Genomic DNA, 23,642 nt, shown 5'->3' with positions numbered 1-23,642 from the left:
ATAGTGTAAATATGCCAAAAATAGCAAACACAAAGATGGTTCCAAAATTATTTTTCTTAGCAAGACTGGTAGACTATCTCACAAAACTACAACTGATAAATATAATCCTTAGTAGTGTGGGAAAAATGTATGCTCTATAAGGCAAGTGAAAAAAAGAAACAAAAATAATATACACACACCACCATGATTACACTGATAAAAAAAAAAGCATTAATACTTTAATGAAGATAAGAAAGAATTCCTTAAAACAAGGACATTTACATTTGTAGAATTACATACTATTTTGTTTTATTCTATCTTTATTAGTTTGAACTTTGTTAGTTCTATGTCTCTCAGCCTTTCTTAACTTCCATTTCTTGTAAAATTGTGCTGTGGCAATAGCATAACCCCAGCAAGGCTGGGTGTACATGAAGGCCTTGATTAGAGTTATCAAATCTGAATCCCATAGCTGAAGATGCCAGTTGCAGCCTTAATGTCTGTATTTTGGGGCAAGACAAAACAGAAGGGTGCAGGAATCACATATGACACCAAATCCGAGGAAAATTATATACTACAGAAGATACTCAAAGGCAAAGGTAAAGGGCTTGCTTTCCTCAACCTTGATATTCATGACAGTTGGCATTAACAATAGCTTCATACAATCCTATGAAATTCCTGATGGCCCAGCTATAGACACTTCTTTCCATTCACTGTAACATCAAGACAAACATCAATGAAAACAGCATTATTATAGAGTGGTTCTGAGTTTACTTTGTTTTTTTTTGAAAAGTCATTACTTGTGACACACTTTACAATTAATCATACTCCTTGATGTCTTTTAATTCTCTTTAAATAAAAGCCCTCACTTTTAGTTCCTGCAAGAACACAAACTAAAATAGCTTGAAAATCTTTGAGAGGCATCTAGAAGTAGAGAATAAATATTCCTTCTTAATATGAATTCTAAATTTTTTTATGTTAGTTTTTTGTACTTATAAATTCCCATAGAATCTTATGTTCAAATTCTGTCAATATCAATTTTCTCAGCTAGACTGACTGTGTACCATGAAGATTTGAGTCCACTGTTCTCCATTGTAAATGCAATACACTTGGTACTTGGTGGGCACTCAGGATATATTTTTAAATGAATTAATAAAAATAATAACTGTCCTGAACATTTTGATCATGTATTTCAAATATTTCTTATTTATGATTAATGCAATGCAGCTTTCTAGCATACAGAAAATGTATATTTCCCTTGAGAAAGTAATTTACATTATTATGTACTCCTTTATTACTTTCTTGTTAGTTTACAGGGTTAAATCAACATGGCTTAGTGCAGACTAAACATTTAATTTAATCAATGCAGACACATTAATGTAGGTAAATGAGGCTATGAAAAATTGAGTTTGGATTTAAATGCCTGAAGTAATTAAATTAACTGGATAATTAACAAAATTCCAATTCCACTTGCAATATGTGGACACGGCCTTTGAAAATATAATTGGGATTTTTTTCTCTACTCTGATAGAATTTTGTTCCAAAAAGTAAGTAATGCATATAGATAGTCACAAAAATCAAAGACAGTTGAGATTGAAGAAGCTTGGAATTTGTCAAATGTATTTCATTAGTTTGTCAATATTTTCATTCTAAAAATAAGGTTGAAGTTTAAAAATATTAAATAATTTAACCTGATTTTTGTTAGTAGATATACATCTGAATATAGGCTCTATTTCCAGCACAGTGTTTCTGCTATTGAAACATGCAGACTCAAGATCTGAGTTCATTTGTAAAAATATAGATAATTTTGTACCTCATAGTCTAGTAAAAATAAAAGACTTCATAGTTTGGCAAGTTACCTTGCTTGAATAACATATAAAATGGAATCTGGATCAACAAAATTTGCAGCCACTAATCATAAGTACATATATACTCCATAATCCCCAAAACATAATGGTAATAAACTACAAAGAATAATGGTAGATTACAGAACATAGAAAATATATACACTGGTTCTCTACTGGTTTCCATCTAAATTCTGTTACAAGTTTCTATTACTGGGATTCACCTCATTAGAACAAGCAAATGTGGTCCTTCTGCCCATAATCAGAGCATGTTCACATAAGCTAAGTATAATTGCAGAAAGAAACATATTTATAATATAAGCTGGTGAACTAATTGGTTTTTTTAAACTAATTGTTTTTAATTTTAATCTCTACACAAATTTCTCACAATAAAATTTTTAGTAAAAGTTGATTATCTTTTCTGCCTTCCACTTTGCTTTTAACAGTTTTAGAAAAGTTTACTGTTTTTCCATTTTGTTCCAATCTCCAGTTTATATCAGCATCTCTCAAGATTATATACAAGTATCTTTAAAGCCTTGAAAAAAATGAATAAATAAATCTATTTCACCACTAGATGTCACCAAAGATTTGTTCATAGTATCGTTGACTCTGCATGTAGTCATCAGATCTGTCTGGCTTCTGTCAGAAAAATGATTTGCTCTATTTCTCACCCACTACTGATATGTATACGATGTATATTATATTGTATTATATGTATTTATTTAATAATAATGTGTATGTAGAATATCTATAATATAATAATATATGTGAATATAATTTCCCTCCAGTTTTCATTAGAAAATGAGCATAGGTTGGCCCTTTCACCCATGATATACATAACTGATGTGGGAAATTATAACTCTAATTCACAATTCGAACTGTTCATATCACTATGAGCATTATTATGACCAAGATCAAGAATTTGGCAATTTTGCAAAGTTTAATTGCCTTAAATAATTTGAATATATTTATACTCTTCATTCATTGAATTAATCTCTACAAGAAATAATAATGAAATTATTTGCTTAAGATTTTATGATAAAATTCCTTTAAAGAGCAAACTTCAAAGCCATATATATAATTTTATTTGATAATCCAATATAATCACCTCTTTTCTTTGTTTTGAGTACAATGAAGTTTACTGGATTGGTAGACTTTTAAACCTAAAGACATCAAGAAAGAAAAATTAATAATAAAATAATTTAAATAATTAACAAGTTATCATAAATATAGACTTTTTTCTTTATACTGTGTTATCAGAAATCACTTTGAGTTTTAAATATTTTTCCTGGATGTGCTTTGTAGCATATCTTTTTCCAAGACATAATGTGATAAAATTGATCCTATTTTAACTGAGTAATTTTTTTTTTACCTTTCTTTAACCATTCACTAATTATAATTTGCTTTCTAGGACCTGGATGATGTTTTTTTTTTTGCAGATTTCACAGCTTAAAGAGATTCTTGATATTTTGGAGAATACATTGAATATAACCAGTATGTAACATTTAAGTTCATATTCATCACCAACTCAGCCCTCCCAAGAAAAAGAAAAGAAATTTTATACTCCAATACTGCCATATGTAATGTCTAGTCAAAGTTATGATGTTCCTGGTATGTTGATCATTGGTTATACTGATAATTTTGCTTTAGTGTGATAGTCAGGAAAGTGTGGGCTTGGTAGATGTTTAATTCATTACCTATCTTGCAGCACATTTCCTGGCACATTTTATGTACTCTATGTATTTGTTGCAAGAATGAATAAATACAAAAATGATACATGACAGTAATTGTGAGAAGAGAGATGGTGTATTTTTCCATACTAATCACTGCTTCTGTAAATAATCTAAATGCCCAATGTAATATTAATCAAAGTAACATATTGGCAAAACATTTTAACATGGGCAATATTTTATTTCTGTCAGTTACATTTGCAAGTAGGCAGTGATTATTACCAACAATTCATGAATGGAGAAAATGAGCAGCTTGAGATAAGTTAATTGATATATGGAGTCACTGTATGTCACAAACCTTTCTTTGAACTTTAGTATGGATAGTCCACATGGCTTGCAACCAAGTAGTTCTTGGTATTCAAGTCCATGTTGACCAGGGCAGGATTTGGAGGAAATTGTTATGCTTTAAAGGTTTATTTATATCTAAGGAAAAGATATTTATGAGATAGAACATTACCAACAGAAATACATTTGGATTGCCTTTTGTTGTTCTCATCCTTTATTGGAAATATCACCTCTTAAGCCTTCATTTATTAAACAATATTTATTTAATGAGTATCATGTAACAGGGGACCCAACACCAAAGATCTCTGTTCTCAGGTTGCACTCTTATTGAGAGAAATAAACATAAACAAGGAAGAAAAAATAAATAAGGATTTAAATAAATAAGACAGGATTTTAGATAATGAAGAAATTAGGAAAGACTGATTAGATAATAAGCAACTGGAGAGGTCATGATCCTGGAGTCCTGGGATCGAGTCCCACATCGGGCTCCCTGCATGGAGCCTGCTTCTCTTTCTGTGTCTCCGTCTCTGTCTCTCTCTCGAATAAATAAATAAAATCTTAAAAAAGAAAAGAAAAGAAAACTATAGCAATCAAGGTGTTTGAGTAACTGGGTGTGCCCCATTAGTACCATAGACAGCACCAGAAAGTCCTAGGAGAATCTAAAACTTCTGTGTTTGACATTTTAAATTATAAGTGCTGTTAAGTCTGAAAAGCAAAGATCCCACCTAAACAGTTGAGAACTCTACAAACAGGTAAGGGCTAATGGTATAAACTTGAGATGTCAACATCTGTGTAATAACCAAAGGCATAGTACTCCGTGGGATCATAGAGGGCCCAAGACTCCAGTTTTGGGAAGGCTGGTAGATTTCATGGTATGTACACAAGGAAATTCATACCTATTTCTATCTTATAAAAAAAAGTATGATGTAAATTCACCTGAACCTGAGGGAAAAAAAGAACTGTGGAGGAATAATAAAAGAAAATGTAAAAATAGAAAAATATATAAAGAAAGAGTAGAGGGAAGAGTGAGCAGTGTTGTGAATCCATTTAAGATTGGGGCTATGCATATAATGCTGGGCTTGTCAGGACCATTGTGTTCTCCAGCAATATCCCCCTGTTCTGCAGCAAGTGTAGAGTAGATAGATAGTTGGATCATTCCAGGTGAATAAGCAGATAAGGTTGGGTTTTCGCAGGAGAATCTGATGAAGATCCATGCCTGGAAATTGGTGCAATGGTTAGTCCAATGCATAATACTCAGAAGTGTGTGTTCTGAGAATTTGTCTGTCTTCACTACCTGCCTCTGAGGTAGAGATTTCCACTTTGTATGTGTGATGCTTACAGAGAGAGCCATGACTCTCACAAAGTCCAGAGCCAGAGTGGTCTTACATTTAAAAAGTTTGGGATCCCAATTTTAACACATAAGATTTATATGGGTTCAATGATGTGAATCACAGCAAGTTGCCCTTTCCTACTCTCCAGAAAACTCCTGGATCTTCCATTTCTTTCAGCCTAAAGGGCTCTTTTGATTCAGGCCATCTGATATTTTATCCTTAGTCAAAATTTCTTGTAGAGTTCTTGAGAGGTTAGCTGTTGCTTGGGTTATTGAGCTATTTGGAATCATTCTTTTTATGTTTGTCATTGTCACCACATCTGCTTTAATAGAGGTAGTTGAAACTACATTTCAGGATATTAATTGTACTAGAAATCTCAACCTGGGCACTTTCTACATCACACCTCCAAAAAACCCCTTGCTGTCAAGTTTATCATTAGACAGTGGAATCTTTGTGCCAAAGACAATGTCTTATTCAACCTGGTATCTACATCACATAGTTCTGTGCCTAGCACAGAGTGGGTGCTCAATAGATGTGTTTTTGAATGAACAAAGAAGTGAATGATTCTGCTGAGGAGTCTGAGACACATGCACAGAACACTGAGTCAAGAAGGGAGAAAGAAATGAAACACTAACCTGTGGGAACAGGTAGGCTTTTTATTGTGTTTACAACTGAAAATTCAAAGAGCAGATTGAACGTTCTGCTCCAGATCACTATAATCCAGATGATTACAGAGTTAGAGTGGTGATTTAGACCTAAAGTTTGTTTGCCTAGATATGCTACATGAAGTGTGTAACTATTCATTTTCTCACATTTCTTTGACTAGGGTCACTGACTGTTTTGTTCTTTTTGAAAAAAGGTGTTCCAGAACCAACACAAGACCCTAAAGGTGTAGTAGATTCTGAAATACTGGATAGTTATTTCATTCATAAAGAATCTTACAGGTAAGTTTCAAAATATGATGTACAGCTAGGTACCCATTCTTATCATCTGGAAAAGATGCAACAAGTAAGAAGTAATTTATCTCCCTACCACCAATCTTATTTTTAGAATATCTGTCCTATAAATATAAGGTGTTAGATTTTAATTATATGTTCATATGCTTTTTATTTTGCTAAACCATTCAATATATTTTTATATATTTAACTCTAAAATAACTGGGGCAAGGGATCACTTAAAAGTACAATTTCTTCATTTTATCCTGCAGATCCACTATATACAGTTTATTCTATAAAATGAAAAGAAGAATCATATAAACTTAAATGACTCATATTAAAGTTTTAGAGGCATAAAACTAAGCCACACTAATGCTGTGAGTGAAACTCATCCAGTTATAAAAAGTTTTGATGACTCCTCTATTACCTGGATATCTGTGAATAGCATGTTAATTGTACTTTGTGAAAAGGCAAAGCCTTCCAAAATGGGGGAAATGGTGTTTAAAGAATTTAAGAAAATGACCATATGCTCCCTGCCTTTTTGACACGGCTCTTAGTTGTTATTCTTTTGGGCTTTCCACTTGGTTAAAATAACATATTTGCACTTGCTTGTATTTTTTAAAATACCATCTTCATTGAGATATAATTTGATACCATACATTATAACACACAACTATGTATACAGTGTATAAAATCATGGTAACACATGGTATATTAAATTCATGTTTGCCAATAAACATGGAAAAGCAGTATGTTTATGCTTTAGTTTGTAACACCTATACCTTAATGAAGACAAGGAAGAAAGGGAACTGCTACACAGACACAAAGAGTTACAACTAAAGTGAACTTTAGAGGATCAAGAACAAGTGACCTTAAAGAAACAGAGCCTCTCCCATTGTTCCCCTAGGCTTGCCCCTGAAAGGAATTAATTCCTTACGTCCACTGCCTCTGTTGAGAACCTAGCCTGTGCCAGACACTGACTATACATCAATGAACAGGACAGACATGGTTGCCACACTGGAGCAATGGGAAAGCCTAGCAGAGAATAGAGAACAACAGATATGTACTCAGTGCTAGGAGAAAGCTAGAAAGAAGACCTATTTGAGACAGAGTGGTCAACAGATAAAGTTAAATATGTTTGTCTCATCATTCATAAGTTTAGCTCTATTCCCACTTCCAAATTCTCATCCCAGGTATGGAAGCAGTAAGGCAAAAGAGAACTAAAATGTCTTTTCATTCGTTAAGCAAACATTTTATCAGGGCTTCCTAGGTGTCTCAGGTCTGTGCTAAGTGCTAGGAAAACAGACTTAAAAAGTAACCAATACAGTGTATTTAGTGGAGAAAATAATATGTGAACAGTTATGACCAGTGGCCACAAGTACAAAAAAAAAAAGAAGAGATATTGGGGGCAAGAGGCATAACTGTGACTGAGGAGTCTTCAGCTAAGAGGTACCATACGAGGTGAGATTTAAAAAGCAAAACGTTCTTCAAGAAAAGGGTGAGGACAGAACTAAGGGAAGATGAGGAAAAAGAAGTTACTGGGAATGGGGAAGGGCGATAGAAAAGACAAAAAGAAAAAATGAAAGAAAGAAAAAAGCAAGGAAGTAAGCATATATTTATTAAAGAACATAGCACATATGAGAAACTGCAAGTTGTTTGATGTGGCTGGTGAGACAGTGTAGTGAGTGGCAATAAATAAGTTTGGGGATGTTGCCATGCACTAAATATTGAAAGGCCTTATATGCCAGTCTAAGTTTTATCTTATTGTGAATAGGAAGCCATGTGAGGAACTTTTTTTTTTTTAACTTTTATTTTTTTTTTTTAATTTTTTTTAAATTTATTTATGATAGTCATACAGAGAGAGAGAGAGAGAGAGGCAGAGACACAGGCAGAGGGAGAAGCAGGCTCCATGCACCGGGAGCCTGACGTGGGATTCGATCCCGGGTCTCCAGGATCGCGCCCTGGGCCAAAGGCAGGCGCTAAACCGCTGCGCCACCCAGGGATCCCCTAACTTTTATTTTAAATAGGAAAGCATTTCTAGTGCTACTGGCATTAAGGTATTTAAAAGGCATCAAAATCTGGTGCATAGCAGCTCTGGCTTATAGAGGCTTTTATTCCTTGAGGACAGCAGAGCAACCCCAGAGGGTCTTGCAAGAACCCCTCGTGAGACAGCTACCCCAAGGGCAGGAGGGTGGAAGCAAGTCCGGCCGGCTGTCTGGAACTTCATGTCAGGGGCCGCCACTCACAACCCCTCCAAAGGAAGCTGTAGGCTTCCAGCTACAGGCCCTGAAGCAAATCTCACTATTCAACTCTGACACAAAATTTAAAGAAAATATGAAAACACTCAGCTTCAGGAGGGACCAGTGATAAGAAGTAATATGATCAAATTTGCGTGTTTTGACAGATCATTCATTATGTTGAAGGAAAATAGTTTGTAGAGAAGGAAATCTGGAAGCAGGAAGAAAATTACAGAAGTATGTCAGTAAGTCAGGTAAAGTAGCCAGATAAACTAAGGCAATGGCAAAGAAGTAGAGACCTGAAGGATGCTAGGGAGGTAGAACTATCAAAGATGTTTGTTACTGGATGGAGGTGGTAAGTAAGGAAGAGGCCTAAAATGATAACAGGGTTTATGGCTTGTGTGATTGTATTAAAGTTAGTGTCATTAATTAGGAGAGGACATGACAATGAAGAAGAGCTTAGAGAAATGGAGACGAGAAACAACCAATATTACTGAGTGTGTTCTATGTGCCAGAAACTTTTCTTCTGCCACAACTTAATCTGTATTTGTGGCTAAAACCCAAATGGGTATCTCCAGCCAGATGTTCTTTCCCGAGTTCTAAATCTGTGTATTTGAGTATCTCCTAGATATTTTTATTTGGATGTTTTGATAGTGTCACAAAAATTAAGAATTGCAAAGTGAAACCTAGATAATGAAATTAGATCTAAGAACAAAAGTACATGAATGTTCTCATTATTTTGTTAGATCATGATTTTTTTCACTGAAACTATAGAAAGGAAGAACAAGGTAGGTGTGGTGTGGAAACAAATAAATTAGATGTGGCAAAATGATGAAGGAACATTTACTTATGGACATTATTTTTTTTTTCCAATAAAAGCAAGATCATCCATAGAAATCAATGGAGGTAAGTTGACAAATTAGAAGACCAGAGGGGAAAACAGTGAAGGTTTGAGATCCCACCTCACACCAGTGAGAATGGTGAAAATTAACAAGGCAGGAAACCACAAATGTTGGAGAGGATGTGGAGAAAGGGGAACCCTCTTGCACTGTTGGTGGGAATGTGAACTGGTGCAGCCACTCTGGAAAACTGTGTGGAGGTTCCTCAAAGAGTTAAAAATAGACCTGCCCTTCGACCCAGCAATTGCACTGCTGGGGATTTACCCCAAAGATGCAGATGCAATGAAACGCCGGGACACCTGCACCCCGATGTTTCTAGCAGCAATGTCCACAATAGCCAAACTGTGGAAGGAGCCTCGGTGTCCACTGAAAGATGAATGGATAAAGAAGATGTGGTCTATGTATACAATGGAATATTACTCAGCCATTAGAAACGACAAATACCCACCATTTGCTTCAACGTGGATGGAACTAGAGGGTATTATGCTGAGTGAAATGAGTCAATCGGAGAAGGACAAACATTATATGGTTTCATTCATACAGGGAATATAAAAAATAGTGAAAGGGAGCAGCCTAGGTGGCTCAGAGGTTTGGTGCCGCCTTCAGTACAGGGCCTAATCCTGGAGTCCTGGGATCGAGTCCAACATCAGGCTCCCTGCATGGAGCCTGCTTCTCCCTCTGCCTGTGTCTCTGCCTCTCTCTCTCTCTCCATGTCTCTCATGGATAAATAAATTTTTAAAAATCTAAAAAAAAAAAAAAAAAAATAGTGAAAGAGAATAAAGGAGAAAGGAGAGAAAATGAGTGGGAAATATCAGTGAGGGAGACAGAACATGAGAGACTCCTAACTCTGGGAAATGAACAAGGGGTGGTGGAAAGGGAGGTGGGCAGGGGGTGGGGGTGACTGGTGACGGGCACTGAGGGGGGCACTTGACAAGATGAGCACTGGGTGTTATACGTTGGCAAATCGAACTCCAACAAAAAATATACAAAAATAAATTTAAAAATAAAAGTAATAAAAAGAGTGCGAAAGCCAAAGTGGAGCAAATGAAAAGATGAGTATCATGGACAGTCTCACTAATATGAAGATAGTGATCTTTTTAGTAGCATCGATCCATAGGGCTGTTTGATTTTTGTAGGATAACTTACCAATCCAGGCACAGGAATGAAGAATATAGGTGGTTGGGTTGATCCAGGGCTGGACTTTTGCTAGATGGATCCCACAGGAAAGTAGAAACAAGAATTTTGTGAGTGTTGATTATAGATTTTTAAGTTAGGGTTTAAAGGCCCAAACTTATTATCAAAGAAAATGTTTCAGAGGGAACATTTTAGATTGAGATGAAAAAATAAAAGTCATGTAATGAAATACAAATAAAATGTAGTGGAAAAGGTAACTGGAATGACAGGAGACTAGCCAGAGGGTGGGATGTTAGTAGAGTATTTCAGAGGTGGAGCCTGGATGATAAAAAACAAAAAACAAAAAACAAAAAAAACTATTTGCTTGGAGATGGTGACTGAAGAGGAAGAGAAGAAAAGGTCAATGGCTTTGACAACACGAAGGAAATATGACACTAATTTGTCAGATGGTCCACCCAATATTTGGAAGTACTTTAAAGGCCACTAATACAACTTCCTTAAACAGAAACTGAAGGTGTAATCTTCAATTAATCCTGTCCAAGTAGCTGTCATCCTAAACATAAAATCATGACCCATAATAGAACCTCTTCTAGGAATTATTTAATTCCTGTTCTCTACAGTGAGTGTAAAATAAGTCAGTGATATACCCTCAGTTTTTTATTTAATGACTTTTTTGTGTAGTTTGTATTTTTTACTTTTTTTTTTTCTTTTCAGAAAATAGTTGACAGGATTTGGAGAGATGGAACTTTAGATTCCTTCTCAGTCAAATCACTTGAGCGAAACTCCTAGGAGGAGCAATGAGGGCTGTAACTAAAGTTCTCTTAGAGTTGACATTTAAATTACTTTTCATTGAAGAGGCACAAAACCAATCTCAATTTTCCCACCCCAGCTACTGATGCCAGCTCTGTTATCTTAAACTCCCAGGTTTGGCAGGATATCAGACAGCTAAATCTTATTTTTTCTAACTCTCATCTGAATGTAGCCCTGGACCTAATATGAAAGCAAACATAATTCCAAATGTCAATATCTAGACTTTGGAGTTTTAAAACTGTTAGAAGATTACACCATTATCAGCCTCTAGTGGGTAGAAACTCGAGGCTGCTGACCACCCCCCCTTTTCCTCACTGTGTCTCCAAAAATGAATCAAAGGAAAAAAGTTTTACTTCCCTTCATCTGCAAGGAGGAGCCTTCATCTGCAAGGAGGCTTACTGCCAGCTCCAAGGATATAATGGGCCCATAGAGCTAGAAGAATCTAATTAAACCTGAGTGAAAGGAGTGAGAAGACAGCTGCAGGGGCTCCACAAACAAACCTGGACTTCTCTTAAAGCTGTTAAGACTCACTTCCTCACTGACTGGCAGAGAGAAGTCACTGAATCTGGGAAGAGAGCTAACTACTGACTTAATAGTTGGATGTCATTATTGCTTCGTTATCACACTTGGCTTCTTCAGGCATACTGAAGTTTGGTTTGCCTATTCTATTCCCTCCACACTTTTGGCAAGCTTAGAAGCCAGGTGATCTGATTTGGGGACCCTGGGTTGGTGTTTAAAATAATGTTTTTTGTGACATGGAGATGAACAAAAACAGGGTATAGCTGCTAAAGCTAAACTCAACCCAAAAACTGTAGGAAGAGCAAGCGTTAATTGGATAGTACGTACGGCTAGATTTAAAATCTCTAAAGGTTATATAACATTCAGTTATATTTCCTGTTACTCTTGTTACTATAGTAATTTCTCTTTTCTTGCCACAGACTACATTACACTGTAATCTTTATATTCCCATTTAACCCATGACCACCAAAATAATCATAATCCCTACTTTCTCACTATTATTTTGGGGCATTCTGTTGGTCAGTATTCCTAGGCATTTCATTTACCATGTTAAGTTAAAAAAAAAAAAAAGGTGTATAAATTGTTGCTTTTGCTTAATTCTTTCATTATCAGAACATACTCTTTCATATTTTAAAATGAAAAAAAATCTCCTTTCTTTTACTTCAAACCAGTTAAGAAGAAGGTAGCCATATTACAAGTATTTCACAGATTTCCAAGCATAAGTAAACTTAAAAGTGATACGCTTTGGTCTTTCTCTACAATTTAGCTTGACAGAAGGGCCTATGTCAAATGATGTGCAATGTAAGAAGCTTGATACTAATAGTTTTGAAAGCTGTGCCCTGTGATCAGGTGGTCAGCACTCAGGCACAAAAGCCCATATCCTGGGGAAAGTTATTGAACAGCTAAAGCAATGCACGTCGTGTCTCACAATGATAAAATGAAGATCCAAAGGGAAGACCAAGGTCAGTTAGAAATACTTTTCCTCAGTATGGTGGTCATGCGTCCTTCACCACACATGCCTGTCAGACCAAACTACCTGCCGTTTCCTGCTGTGCCACCATTTCCCATAACTCAATGTCTTTGATCACGTTACACCTTTCAAAAATTACCTCTATCTACTTCTCTGCCTTCATTCTTTATAATTCAACTACTACAACCTAGGTGGAACATTCTGTCACTATTTTATATGCTTCAATGGCACACTGTCTATACCTACATTACGATGTATATTCCATTGCTCACTGAATCTGCTTACTAGCTGGCCTTGTCTCCTTGAAATCAGGGACTATGCCTTCTTCATCCTTGTATACCCAATATCACATACAGTGCCTGGCACTTTAGAAACACAGAAAACAATGTTTGATTGTGTTTTAACAAAGGCAGTATTTATAGCAGTGAGCTCGAGAAGATAATAAGAATTCTGACAAAGGCATGTTATTTAGTGGTGTTATAAATGAAGAAATAAGATTTGATTATATGTAAACTAAAATAAATTTTATAGATGACATCCAACTTAACATGAGAGATGTCAGTACGTTCAGAGCAGATAGCAAAAAAGAGTAGGCATCTTTTGATGTAAAATTAAGAAACGTTAGACAAATGGGATGTAGGAAATGAATATAAGCAAGGTAAGTCAAGTACTTAGAATAAAAAGAAAATTACAATTAGATGGATGTTTTTAGTAACATTTTAGAAGAGAAATAAGATCCAATAGATGGTCAAAAACTGGATAAATGGAAAACATTCCATTAAAATGTTTAAATTAATAAATGAAGCAAATATAAAACAAAACACTGAGTTTAAAGTTAACTATAAAAACAACAAGAGAACACAGATAACAGAAGGATAATTATTAAAGTGAATAATCAGATAATTCAGAGTAGAATGAAGCAAGAGGATTAAACTGGTTGTTAAAAGAAAGGAAGGGAACGATTGTTTTGTTGAAGAGCTTTACAGTAAAAGCCAAAGGGGAGGGTAATGAGGACCTAGGTGTGTGTGAGAAACTGAAAAAAACCCAAAAACAAATACACATACACAAAAACACAATGAGGACACAGTGATGTTCTGAAGGGTGATAGGTATTTGGCTTGACATTCAAAATCTGAGTTGAAATAGGCAAAGCCTTTCATTTTCATAGATCTTCAAGTGTTTTTCTATGGTGTTGACAACGATGCAAATGGATATTTAACTTATAATGAAATGGAGAGTCTCCTAGGAGAAGAGACACCGGAACAAGAGCAACTGGAGCTATTTGATGCTGACAATAACACAATGTTCTCCTATCTTGAACTAATGAGAGCGTTTGGACTGATTGGTAAGGCCCTTCAGAGACGGAAATACCAGTGAAGGTCAGGGAACAGACAGCTTTGAATAATGTTCTGTATCATAGCCAAAAACTAGCAAGACACACACAGTTTACAATTTTTAGTTTACAACTTGGAATCTAAAAGCAAAGACTATTAGAAAAATCTCAAAGATATAAAAAAACATGGCATCCCAAGCTACACACAATGATAGAGTAACAGATCATTCAGTTACTGAATGAATGAAGAATGCATGTTTTCTGAAGGTTAAGGAAAAGCATAAAAATCTTTCTCTGTACTTGCTTAAAGGATTTTAGGATGGTGCTTGTATGACCAAAACTTTAGAGCCTAAGGAGTAGGAAGTGATGCTGTAGAAGAAACTACAAGGCTACCATTAATTTAATAGAATAAAAAAGCAATATAGATGGCATTAAACCATAGAGACTCTAAAATAGCATTTGTAAAATTGTACTATTTCCCTCATCTGTTTCTTTTCTAGTTAGTTTTCAATGAATCTATCATGGAAGAAATTTGAAGACATTTACCATAAATATCTAGTACTTTCCTAACCAGTGATGTGAGGAACAGTAGACTGAGATAGAGATGGCTATGAAGAAGAGATGCTTGGTAAACTAAGAACATTCTGACATAGAAAATAAGGGAACATTTTTTAGCTCTTAAATCTTTTGAAGACACACTAGAGCTGACATCTGAAACTGACAGATTAACAGAACACGCTTGGCCATGAAACTGAAATTCCATGTAATCAACTACTAATTGAATCTATTTACTTTTGCAATTATTGAATTGCAGTCATTTCCCTCTTATTTGAAAAGATGTATGATAGCCATCAGAGAGATGTTTTGCACCTTCCCATCTCTACGTGCACAAACATGAGCTAACTCTTTCTACTCCCCCCCACCCAGGGATCATACCTATGTTGACAGCCACACTGCTAGATTATCTACAACATAATAGGGCCCATATGTTTATAGATACCTGAGTATTGCCAAAGTCTCACATTTCCCAAACCCCATCAACTTCTCTGCGTTCTATATTCAAGACCTTTAAAGCTCTTTGGTTGCTTTTGCTCCCTCCTGCCTTCTCTCTGGGGGGATAAATAAATAAAATTTTAAAGAAGATGGATTGCCATTCCAAAATACAAATTGTATGGTTGGAAAGCCATCCATCCAATTCAGATAAGCCTCTCTGGAATATCACGGAGATACAGCACGTGAATAAAAATACATAGCGAAGAGCAGAGGAGGTATTCTGAGGCAGCTTTCTATCTGAAACGTCTACCTCCTCCCCAGGTGGTCCTTGTCTTGCTACCCACACCTTTCTTTACTGCTTCCTGGGAGGTGAACCTGCTACAACCCTAAGCTGAGATAGGTTCTTGAATGCCTGCCACCTATCAGTTCTGGGCCTTTCTTTGATTCTCCCAGGCAGCCGGCTGCACCTGCAGCATCTTCTGTTAATATCAGAGATTATGAGCAATACTACTAAACAAGTGAGAGTCAAGAGAATCAGAGATAAAATTCATCCTGGCGCAGATCCTTTTAGAAGCAGCAATAACATAAGAGGCAGGCTTCCCCTGGAGAAAGTAGGGTTTCTTTCCATACCAACCAGTTGTACAAGAATTTTGACTTATTAAGAGGAAATTAAAGGGTATGCACGGCTTGACAGTTTACAGATCACTGAACTATGCCCCAGAATCAGTTCATGGGGTCCCACAGCCAAAGGGCCGGGCACTCAGCCAAGCCTTCCTCCCCACACCTGGAAGGAAGCACTATCTATATATTCATTGCTTTTGATGGACCTTACATTCTAATGAAATATTAATTAATAAATGAAGATTTTTTTAATGCAGCTGGACATTTTCTCAACTTAGCCTTCTTTAATTTGTAATTCTTAAGCTTCCAATTGTGTTTCCATAGTTGGTTAAAAAGAACAAAAGCATCATTACATACATAGGCACAAACCATGCATCTCACACCTGGAAATGGTAAGGCAACTCAGAAAACACTGAACGGTGGAAAACCCAGGAGAGGAAACTAAAAGCTTGGCAGAGAGAAGGGGTGGGGGGGGGTGGGGGTGAGAACAAAATAGGGACAGTACATACTTTGAAATCTGGAACCAGAGGCTGACATACTCAAAGTTAATTGTTTTCACAAACGGTAAAATCAACACATCCATTCCCTTGGATCTGTGGAATGCCTGAATAAACTTCCTTGCTTTCATCTTCCTGAGACGCCCCCCCCCCCATGAGAAACTGTCATGTGTTAGCTGAATTCATTGTAAGACAAAATGTTATTCATAACTAGAATCTAAGTCTCAAAATGTTTTTCTTCTAGAATAAATTCGAAGATGGAAGTTCCAGAAAGAAGACGTTCAGAGCAGTAGCTTGATTTTATAACGATTTCACCCTATTTTCACAATGTTTTATCAAGAAATGTTATGGGGGTACATCTAACCTAGTTGTTAAGACTTGCTAGTTCTTTTGAACTCTGTTCAGTTTCAAAGACGTTTTTGTTTCTTGAAATAGACTTTAAGTCATATACTGTCCTTCTTAAAAAATAAAGAAGGAATTTTTGGTTTAATTTTTTAGAAACTAATTTCTAAAGAATTGTTTAGTATAATTTATTTTTTTTTATTTTATTTATTTATTTTATTCATGAGAGACACAGAGAGGGAGAAGAGAGGCAGAGACACAGGCAGAGGGAGAAGCAGGCTCCACGCAGGGAGCCCGATGTGGAACTCGATCCCAGGACTCCAGGATCATGCTCTGGGCTAAAGGCAGGCGCTAAACTGCCGAGCCACCCAGGGATCGCCGTAAAGATTTGTTTAGTATAATTTAAATGCTAACTATACACATGTACACACCCGTACAAAGAGAGTTAGTATTAACATTATATATTAGTATATTTTTACTTTGACATACACATCATTAGTATTTGCTTTTTTTCCTATTGGCCAAGGCTCAACTAATTTTGTTCAAACTGGCATTTTTAATAACTCTAGAACTGCCTACTTACTCATAAGTTCAACTTATATCCAGAGGCCATGATGAATCAGGATCAGAAACAGAATTGACCATTTTCATGATATCATAGCCTTGGGCTGTTCTAGACACCTGGTCTCTAACTGCCAGTTCTTTTGATTTGTGAACAAAATGCACTCACTCAGAAATATCATACCACATATCAACACTAACATGAAATTTAACATTACATGCAATTTACCGAAGATATTTATACTCAAAATTTCCGATTTTCTGCTAAAAGTAAGTAATACCCATGTACTTCAGCCAAAATTTCATAAGGGTAACTAAAGTAAAATTAGCATGGATTTAAAATTTTTTTCCTTTCAAAAATATTAGTTGTTTGACATTTCAGTGCAGTGGTATAGTAAGTAAAAGAGTAATGAATAGCAAAATTATCTATTTGCATCTAAGATCTCGATGGCAAATTCTTTTTGGTTACACTCTTTACCTTATTTCTGACCTAAATGGAAAATTGATCTTAATAGTAGGACTAAGTATCCATGGCTCAGTAGAAATAATCTTTTAAAAGTGTGGATATTATATTGAAATCAAGCTAATTCTGTGTAATAAGGAATGAACACTTACTGCACAAAATAGGTTACTGAAAGAATAAAAACTAACTGAAGATAGAAATCACATAACAATAAAATATTTTTAATCAGATAAAATTCAGTGAGAACTTCAGATTTTATTAGTTAATAAATGAAATGCTTTGTAATACCTAAGATAGTTAATGTTGGTGTTAGCCTTCTTTGAGTAGATTTACACTATTATAATTGTTTTATTTTAATAACATCATTTTACATTCTTATTTTTCAGTCAACTTGGATTACATATTGCTCTGTTGAAAAATATCTGGTTTTATTACATGAACTAAGCATATTGTCAATACTCTTGCAGACTATATGAATTCTTCCTATTTACTGAAAAGTAAAGAATGTCAATTCTATAATATTGTGTGCCTTTTAGTTTCCATATTTTGAAAAACAAGAACATCCATGCTGTTCTTCCCCTAACCCCAACTAAACAACCTAAACACCCAAGTAATAGTGAGCCTGAAACATTGTGCAGAATTTGTAGAAAAGTGACAATATGAAGATTTTAAATGCATGGATTCCTAAGGCACTTATAACTTAAGTTTGTTAGAAAATGTTTTTGCCATCTTCCAAAAATTTCACTAACAGTTTTGCATGAAACATAGGTTTTTCAACACTGGCTGAAAAATCTTACTCTTTCAGTAATATGCAGAATAGGAAGCTCCTTACTGTATGCATATTTTGAAGAATTTTCACTAATAGAATTCATATAATCATTAAACTTTGTCATGTAAAATTTAAAATTTTGCTATTTCAATTTTTTTTACTATACTAGTTACAAATAAGCATTCTCTAATATGATTTAGTATTTAGAAACCAGCTGAATTACTTAAAAGCAAAAATGAAAATGAATTAATTACACATTCAATAATAAAACATCACTGAATTATTCATTGAAATGGTTTTGTCATCTTTGGTTCTCTCATTTTTAAACCTTCTCTTTTCACAGTGGAGTCACTCAATTTTAGTAGCATTTTGGGCTTTGGTGAAGATTTGGGCTGTGAAGAGAGAAGACAGGACAACTGACAGGATAGTGTACCACTAGTGCTTAGGACAACATCAGGGTGAGTAGAAGACTCAGTAAAAGTTTGCTGAATGCATTAATAAAACATATTTTTTTTTCAAACAACAACGTTGGGGTGCCTGGGTGGCTCAGTCAGCTAAGTGTCTGCCTTTGGCTCAGGTCATGACCCCAGGGTCCTGGGACTGAACCCCATGTTGGGCTCTTTGCTCAGCAGGGAGCCTGCTTCTCCCTCTCCTTCTGCTTGCCTCCCCCCCCTCCCCGCTTGTGCTCATTCTCTCTCTCTGTCAAATAAAACACCAAAACAAAACAAAACACAACTTTCAAAAACTGAAAGCATAATACTGTGACAGAGGTTAGTCTATTCAGTATATCCAGGATTAACAACTACAGATTTGAGTGTTCATTTCATGCTGGCCATGATGCTAAATGTTTTAAACATAGACACAGGTGCACACACACACACACACACAATGTGTTTAAAACATTCAGTACAGTGGCCGGTATACAGAGTGAGTGTGTGTATGTATTCATGATAAGCCCATGAAGTAATTATCATTATACAAATCAGAAATACAAATGTTTAAAGACTAGTAACTGTTGGGAGTTAGTCTTCAATCTCAGGACCCTCAGACACCCAAACTTGGATTCAATCAATATACAGTTCTCTGAAGAAAAAAAAAAAAAAAAAAAAAAAAAGATGAGGATGTTCCTGATTAAGCACTTAATGCCAGAGGAGTTTGTGTGCTTCAGGCAAGGTGCTTATCATTTATAAATAGTAATCATTCAAAAAATATTCTCACAATAAAATGAGCTTCTTTTGTTTTAATTTCTGAGCATGTTTTATGCTCCATAACATCTAGTTACAGTGTCTAATATGCCTAATTATAGTGAAAAGCTGGAAGCAGGACACCAAGGCAGGTTATCAGAATCTATCATACCATTCAAGCACAGATATTCTTATCGTCTTGACTGAAGTAGGAAATGTGTGTGTGTGTGTGTGTGTGTGTGTGTGTGTGTGTGTGGTGGGGGGACCAGGATGCTATATCTTGACTCTCTAGTGTTTCATCACACTAGAGATGGTTCCTAGCAGGGAAGGAGGCAGGTAGGGGCAGATATCAGATCACAGATACGTTTTTTGAAGGACCATCCTCTGAGGATCCAGTGTGGTAGATCCTAGCCCAGTTGGAGAGGGGTGCTGTATATCACAACCTAGGGGTGGGGTGGTAAATATGTGGTTGGGTGACGTTCAGAGGTGATTCCTGGAGGATAGCACCCCCAAGCCTAAGTTGATAAACATCAGAGAATATCTTACCAGAAAATGATCAATGTAGTATTGCGAGTCTAGGAGATTGTCCTCAAATTGTAATATGAAGTTTCTGCATTCTCAAGACAGAATCTCTAGCTTTCAACTTCGATCGTAAACCATTGCTTTCACCCAAACATTAGCTCTCTCCAATCCTGGACATCCAAATTCTGTCCTTATGTCTATGTGGAGGAATATTAGAAGTCATGGCTCTAAAGGAAAAATGGATCAATATCTTAATTCTCCTTTGCATTTGATATGATGATGACCAGCTATGAAAATACATGCAGAGGCTCTTTTTAAAAAACAAAAGAGTAAATACCTTCTTGAAAACTTTACTTTATTAGAGAATCTAGCCCAAATGTGGAAAATTTAAAATCACTCTATTTACCAAAACTGGCTAACAATAAGCTTACTAGGAAAAAAAAAAAAAACAAACAACAACAACAACAATGATCAGTAAATACCTACACTTAACATTCTTAATTCTGGGTAATTTTAAGATCCATGTTGATGTACTTTTAAGGTAAATCTCTCTGTTTAATAATAATAAAAAAAGTTCCCATGTAACATTTGTTTTTACACTCATATACACATATAAAAGTTGGGAGACATGTCTTAGAAACAAGCTTATAATGGATATACATAATATTGTGAAATAAAATCTGAATAAAAATTTTATTCCAACAACATTTCTCTAGTTTTAAATCATGTTTATTGTTTAAGTTTTTATCACAGTGGAGATTAATTTATGCTTAATCATCCAGTGAGTGCCTACTGTCAATTCATCCAATTCCAAAAAAGTAAAATCAACTCATTCATACACTCTAAGCCGGTTACCATCCCACCATTCATTGCCTCAGTCTTTTTTCCCTTTTAACGGCAACATAATGATAAGATTGTAAAAAGGTATAACTAATAGGCTTATATGTATAATACCATTTCTTCAAGTATTCAGAGAGCAGTACATTTGTCTGCATCGTACATTAGAAAACTATTTGTGACATTATTTCTAAGTAGAGGAGAGTGGCTCCTGGTGGGAGTGTAATGAAGTTGTATGTCATAGTGTACGACAAGGATTTACAGCATTCTAGAATTTTCACGACTCTTCCCATGTTAGTGAATGTCATTAGGTGAATGTATATTTCTACTCTCAGTTGTCAGACATGGGATCTCCAACTACGAATAAATAAAGCATACACTCAACATGTGTAGTGCAAATGCTAAGTAAACAGAATGACACAGAATAAACTCATAGTTGCCAACTAGCCAGGACGTCCTGATTTTATGATGTCTGGGATGTGCATCCCTATTCTCAAGCAAATATGGTCATTGTTCTGTGTCAGCCACAATGACTGGAAAATGCTACTGAGGTGGGGGGGGAGGGTATGAAGAAGTGAAGAGAGAACTAGAAACTCATTTTCACAAGCAACTGATACAATTTCTCTGTCACTTCTGTAAAACAACGTGAAGTCTGATCTGTTAACAAGATCTCAAACCTCTCAGAGAAGGTACCAATATGGAGAACTGTAATGTTCCATTTAATTAAATGTTGGCACCTACATAATATGGATTGTGTGGCCCAGACAACAAAAAGGATGAAGAAGACTTTTTTTTAAGTTAAAACTTTGGAAATATAACACCTGAACATTCAAAAATTACATTATAAAAAAGCCATCAGTTACAAGAACATTCAAATAACGGCTCTGTTTAAAGATGCCACATAAGCAATAATCTTCAGTACTTTGAACAAAAGTCAGAGCTTTATATGCATTTAACATAATGTTATTCATTAAAACAAAAGAGAAAAAAAGTATAAAATTCTTCTAGAGGCAAATTATTGATGGGGGAAAACAAAAGTAAAATATGACAACTGATTTATACATTTACTTAACTGCAAGTATTTTTCCCCCCACAAGTTTCCACAGTCTATAAGAAAAGGAAAACAAAAACAAAAACAAAAAGCAAAACAAAACTAACACAAACAAAAAAAAAAACAAAAAAGGTACAAAAAAGGTGCCATTTATCTTTTCCATTGCATTCAGTTTAAGGGAAAAGTGTTCTTTCATGGTAAAGTGTTCTGAGTTCATGTATGTTAAATTTTAGAAAAGAAACACTTGGAGCCTGTCTTTCTACTTCATTCTTGGATGCTGGACCTTCAACAAATACGCCAAGCAGCCAGCTAAATATTCTCTTAATCAGGGAACAACACACACATACACACATACACACCAACAAACAAATCTTTTTAAGAGAAAAGAAAGCATTCCTCATCTGGGATACACACATATCAGGATTCAAAACTAAGGTCTGATGTGGTCACTTAATTGATTTAAATAATTAAGGCTTCTAAAAGGTTCAGTGCCAAAACTCTCTATCAGTATTCGAATAAAATACATTTTTGCATTTTAGGTTTGTGCTTTTTACAGCCGTCTTAATTCCATAAAATTTTGTTAGTAAGATCAGATAACGGAGTGTTAGAATTGTTTACCAACATTTTACTTTTAGTAGTTGTTAGGCTAAATTATAGCGATAAAAATTCAATGACTGAACAGATTTGTTACTATCTTGTGGACTATTGGCTCATTTCACCTTCTTTTCATGTTTAATATGGCCATTTCTTTTGTACTTGCCATTGAGAATTCCATTATGGTAATGTCCATTAACTGTGCTATGCTTATTTCTAGACCACAGGCTTTTGATTTTTCTGTAGATAAATTTTGTCACCCAGGACAGGAAGAAGTAGAACAAGGCAGCACCAAGCAAAAGCACAAAGGCAATATCCAGTAAAAAATACTGACAGAAAGAGATTTGATGGACAGCGGCACGTAGGTGATGGGCTCCATTGTGACGAAGAATGTAATCGATCCAATAGACAGTCCGATTGACAGGGTGACCAGGTTGATCCTTGTGGATTTCTGAAAGCTTCTGGGCCCTCTGACGGTAGCTATGGAATGGAGGCAGAACACAGAAAGATCATGTAGATACAAGGTTCAGTATTGTAACTTTCTCAAGCTAAAAGTGAGGAAAATAATAAAAGCAACTATTCTTTATTAAGTACCTAGTATGTGCCAAGCACTGTGCTAAGTGCTTTAAACACAGTATCTTACATTAAGACAATAAAATAAATCTTAAACAAGTGAGGAAATTGGAAATCAGAAACACTTAAGTAACCTGATTATGATTACAAAGTTGAAATTCAGATTCAAGTTTTTTCTGACTCTAAACCCCAGTTTTGATTTCTTTTTGCTATAATATACCTCTTACTCACACATACTCCTTCTGTCCATATGCTTTTAAATACTATTAATCAATGAATCTCAACCAGGAAAAGTAGTACGTACATTCATTGGATTCTAAAAGAAAGAGATGAAGAAAAATGCAGAATTTTGTTCCAACACCTTTTTAAGCAATGAGCTTTAACTATGCTCTGATTTAAAATAACATTAAGTGAAGGTGTGGGGCTATTATAAAACAGAGGAAAAGGAGCTGAGAAACACCACTGTGAAGCCATTCATTGATGACATTATATATAGTACATATATATGCATGTATGTGTGTATATGTACACATATACAGTGTATAACACACACACACACACACACAGAAAATGACCTCTTAATGATTAACCTGAAATCAGATTACTTATGTATACTTGAAAATTACACAACTG

At 35.4% G+C, this 23,642-nt stretch overlaps 1 protein-coding gene across 5 annotated transcripts in view; it reads right to left on the bottom strand.

Moving 5' to 3' along the window:
- Positions 1-320: 320 nt before the first annotated feature.
- The window catches only part of UGT8 (UDP glycosyltransferase 8), a 104,803-nt gene continuing 81,481 nt past the window's right edge, over positions 321-23,642 (bottom strand). Inside the window, exons 6-10 of one of the 5 annotated variants that reach the window (XR_012023257.1) lie at positions 22,771-22,916; positions 19,979-20,151; positions 10,384-10,443; positions 2,929-2,983; positions 321-689 (exon numbers count right to left, since the gene is read on the bottom strand). Coding sequence is in view for 1 of the 5 variants with exons in the window: in XM_072810223.1 (XP_072666324.1) it covers positions 22,553-22,916 (364 nt within the window). In the remaining 4 variants the exon portion in view is untranslated. Of the gene's footprint in view, positions 690-2,928; positions 2,984-10,383; positions 10,444-18,622; positions 18,641-19,978; positions 20,182-20,661; positions 22,917-23,642 lie in introns of those variants that run through there. The other 4 variants (XR_012023259.1, XR_012023256.1, XR_012023258.1 and 1 more) reach the window with 4 other exon arrangements.

Source organism: Canis lupus, chromosome 33 (genome assembly GCF_048164855.1).
Source record: "Canis lupus baileyi chromosome 33, mCanLup2.hap1, whole genome shotgun sequence".
Lineage (NCBI taxonomy): Eukaryota > Metazoa > Chordata > Mammalia > Carnivora > Canidae > Canis > Canis lupus.
The sequence above is the reverse complement of the archived record's forward strand: the minus strand, read 5'-3'. Positions and strand labels throughout refer to the sequence as shown.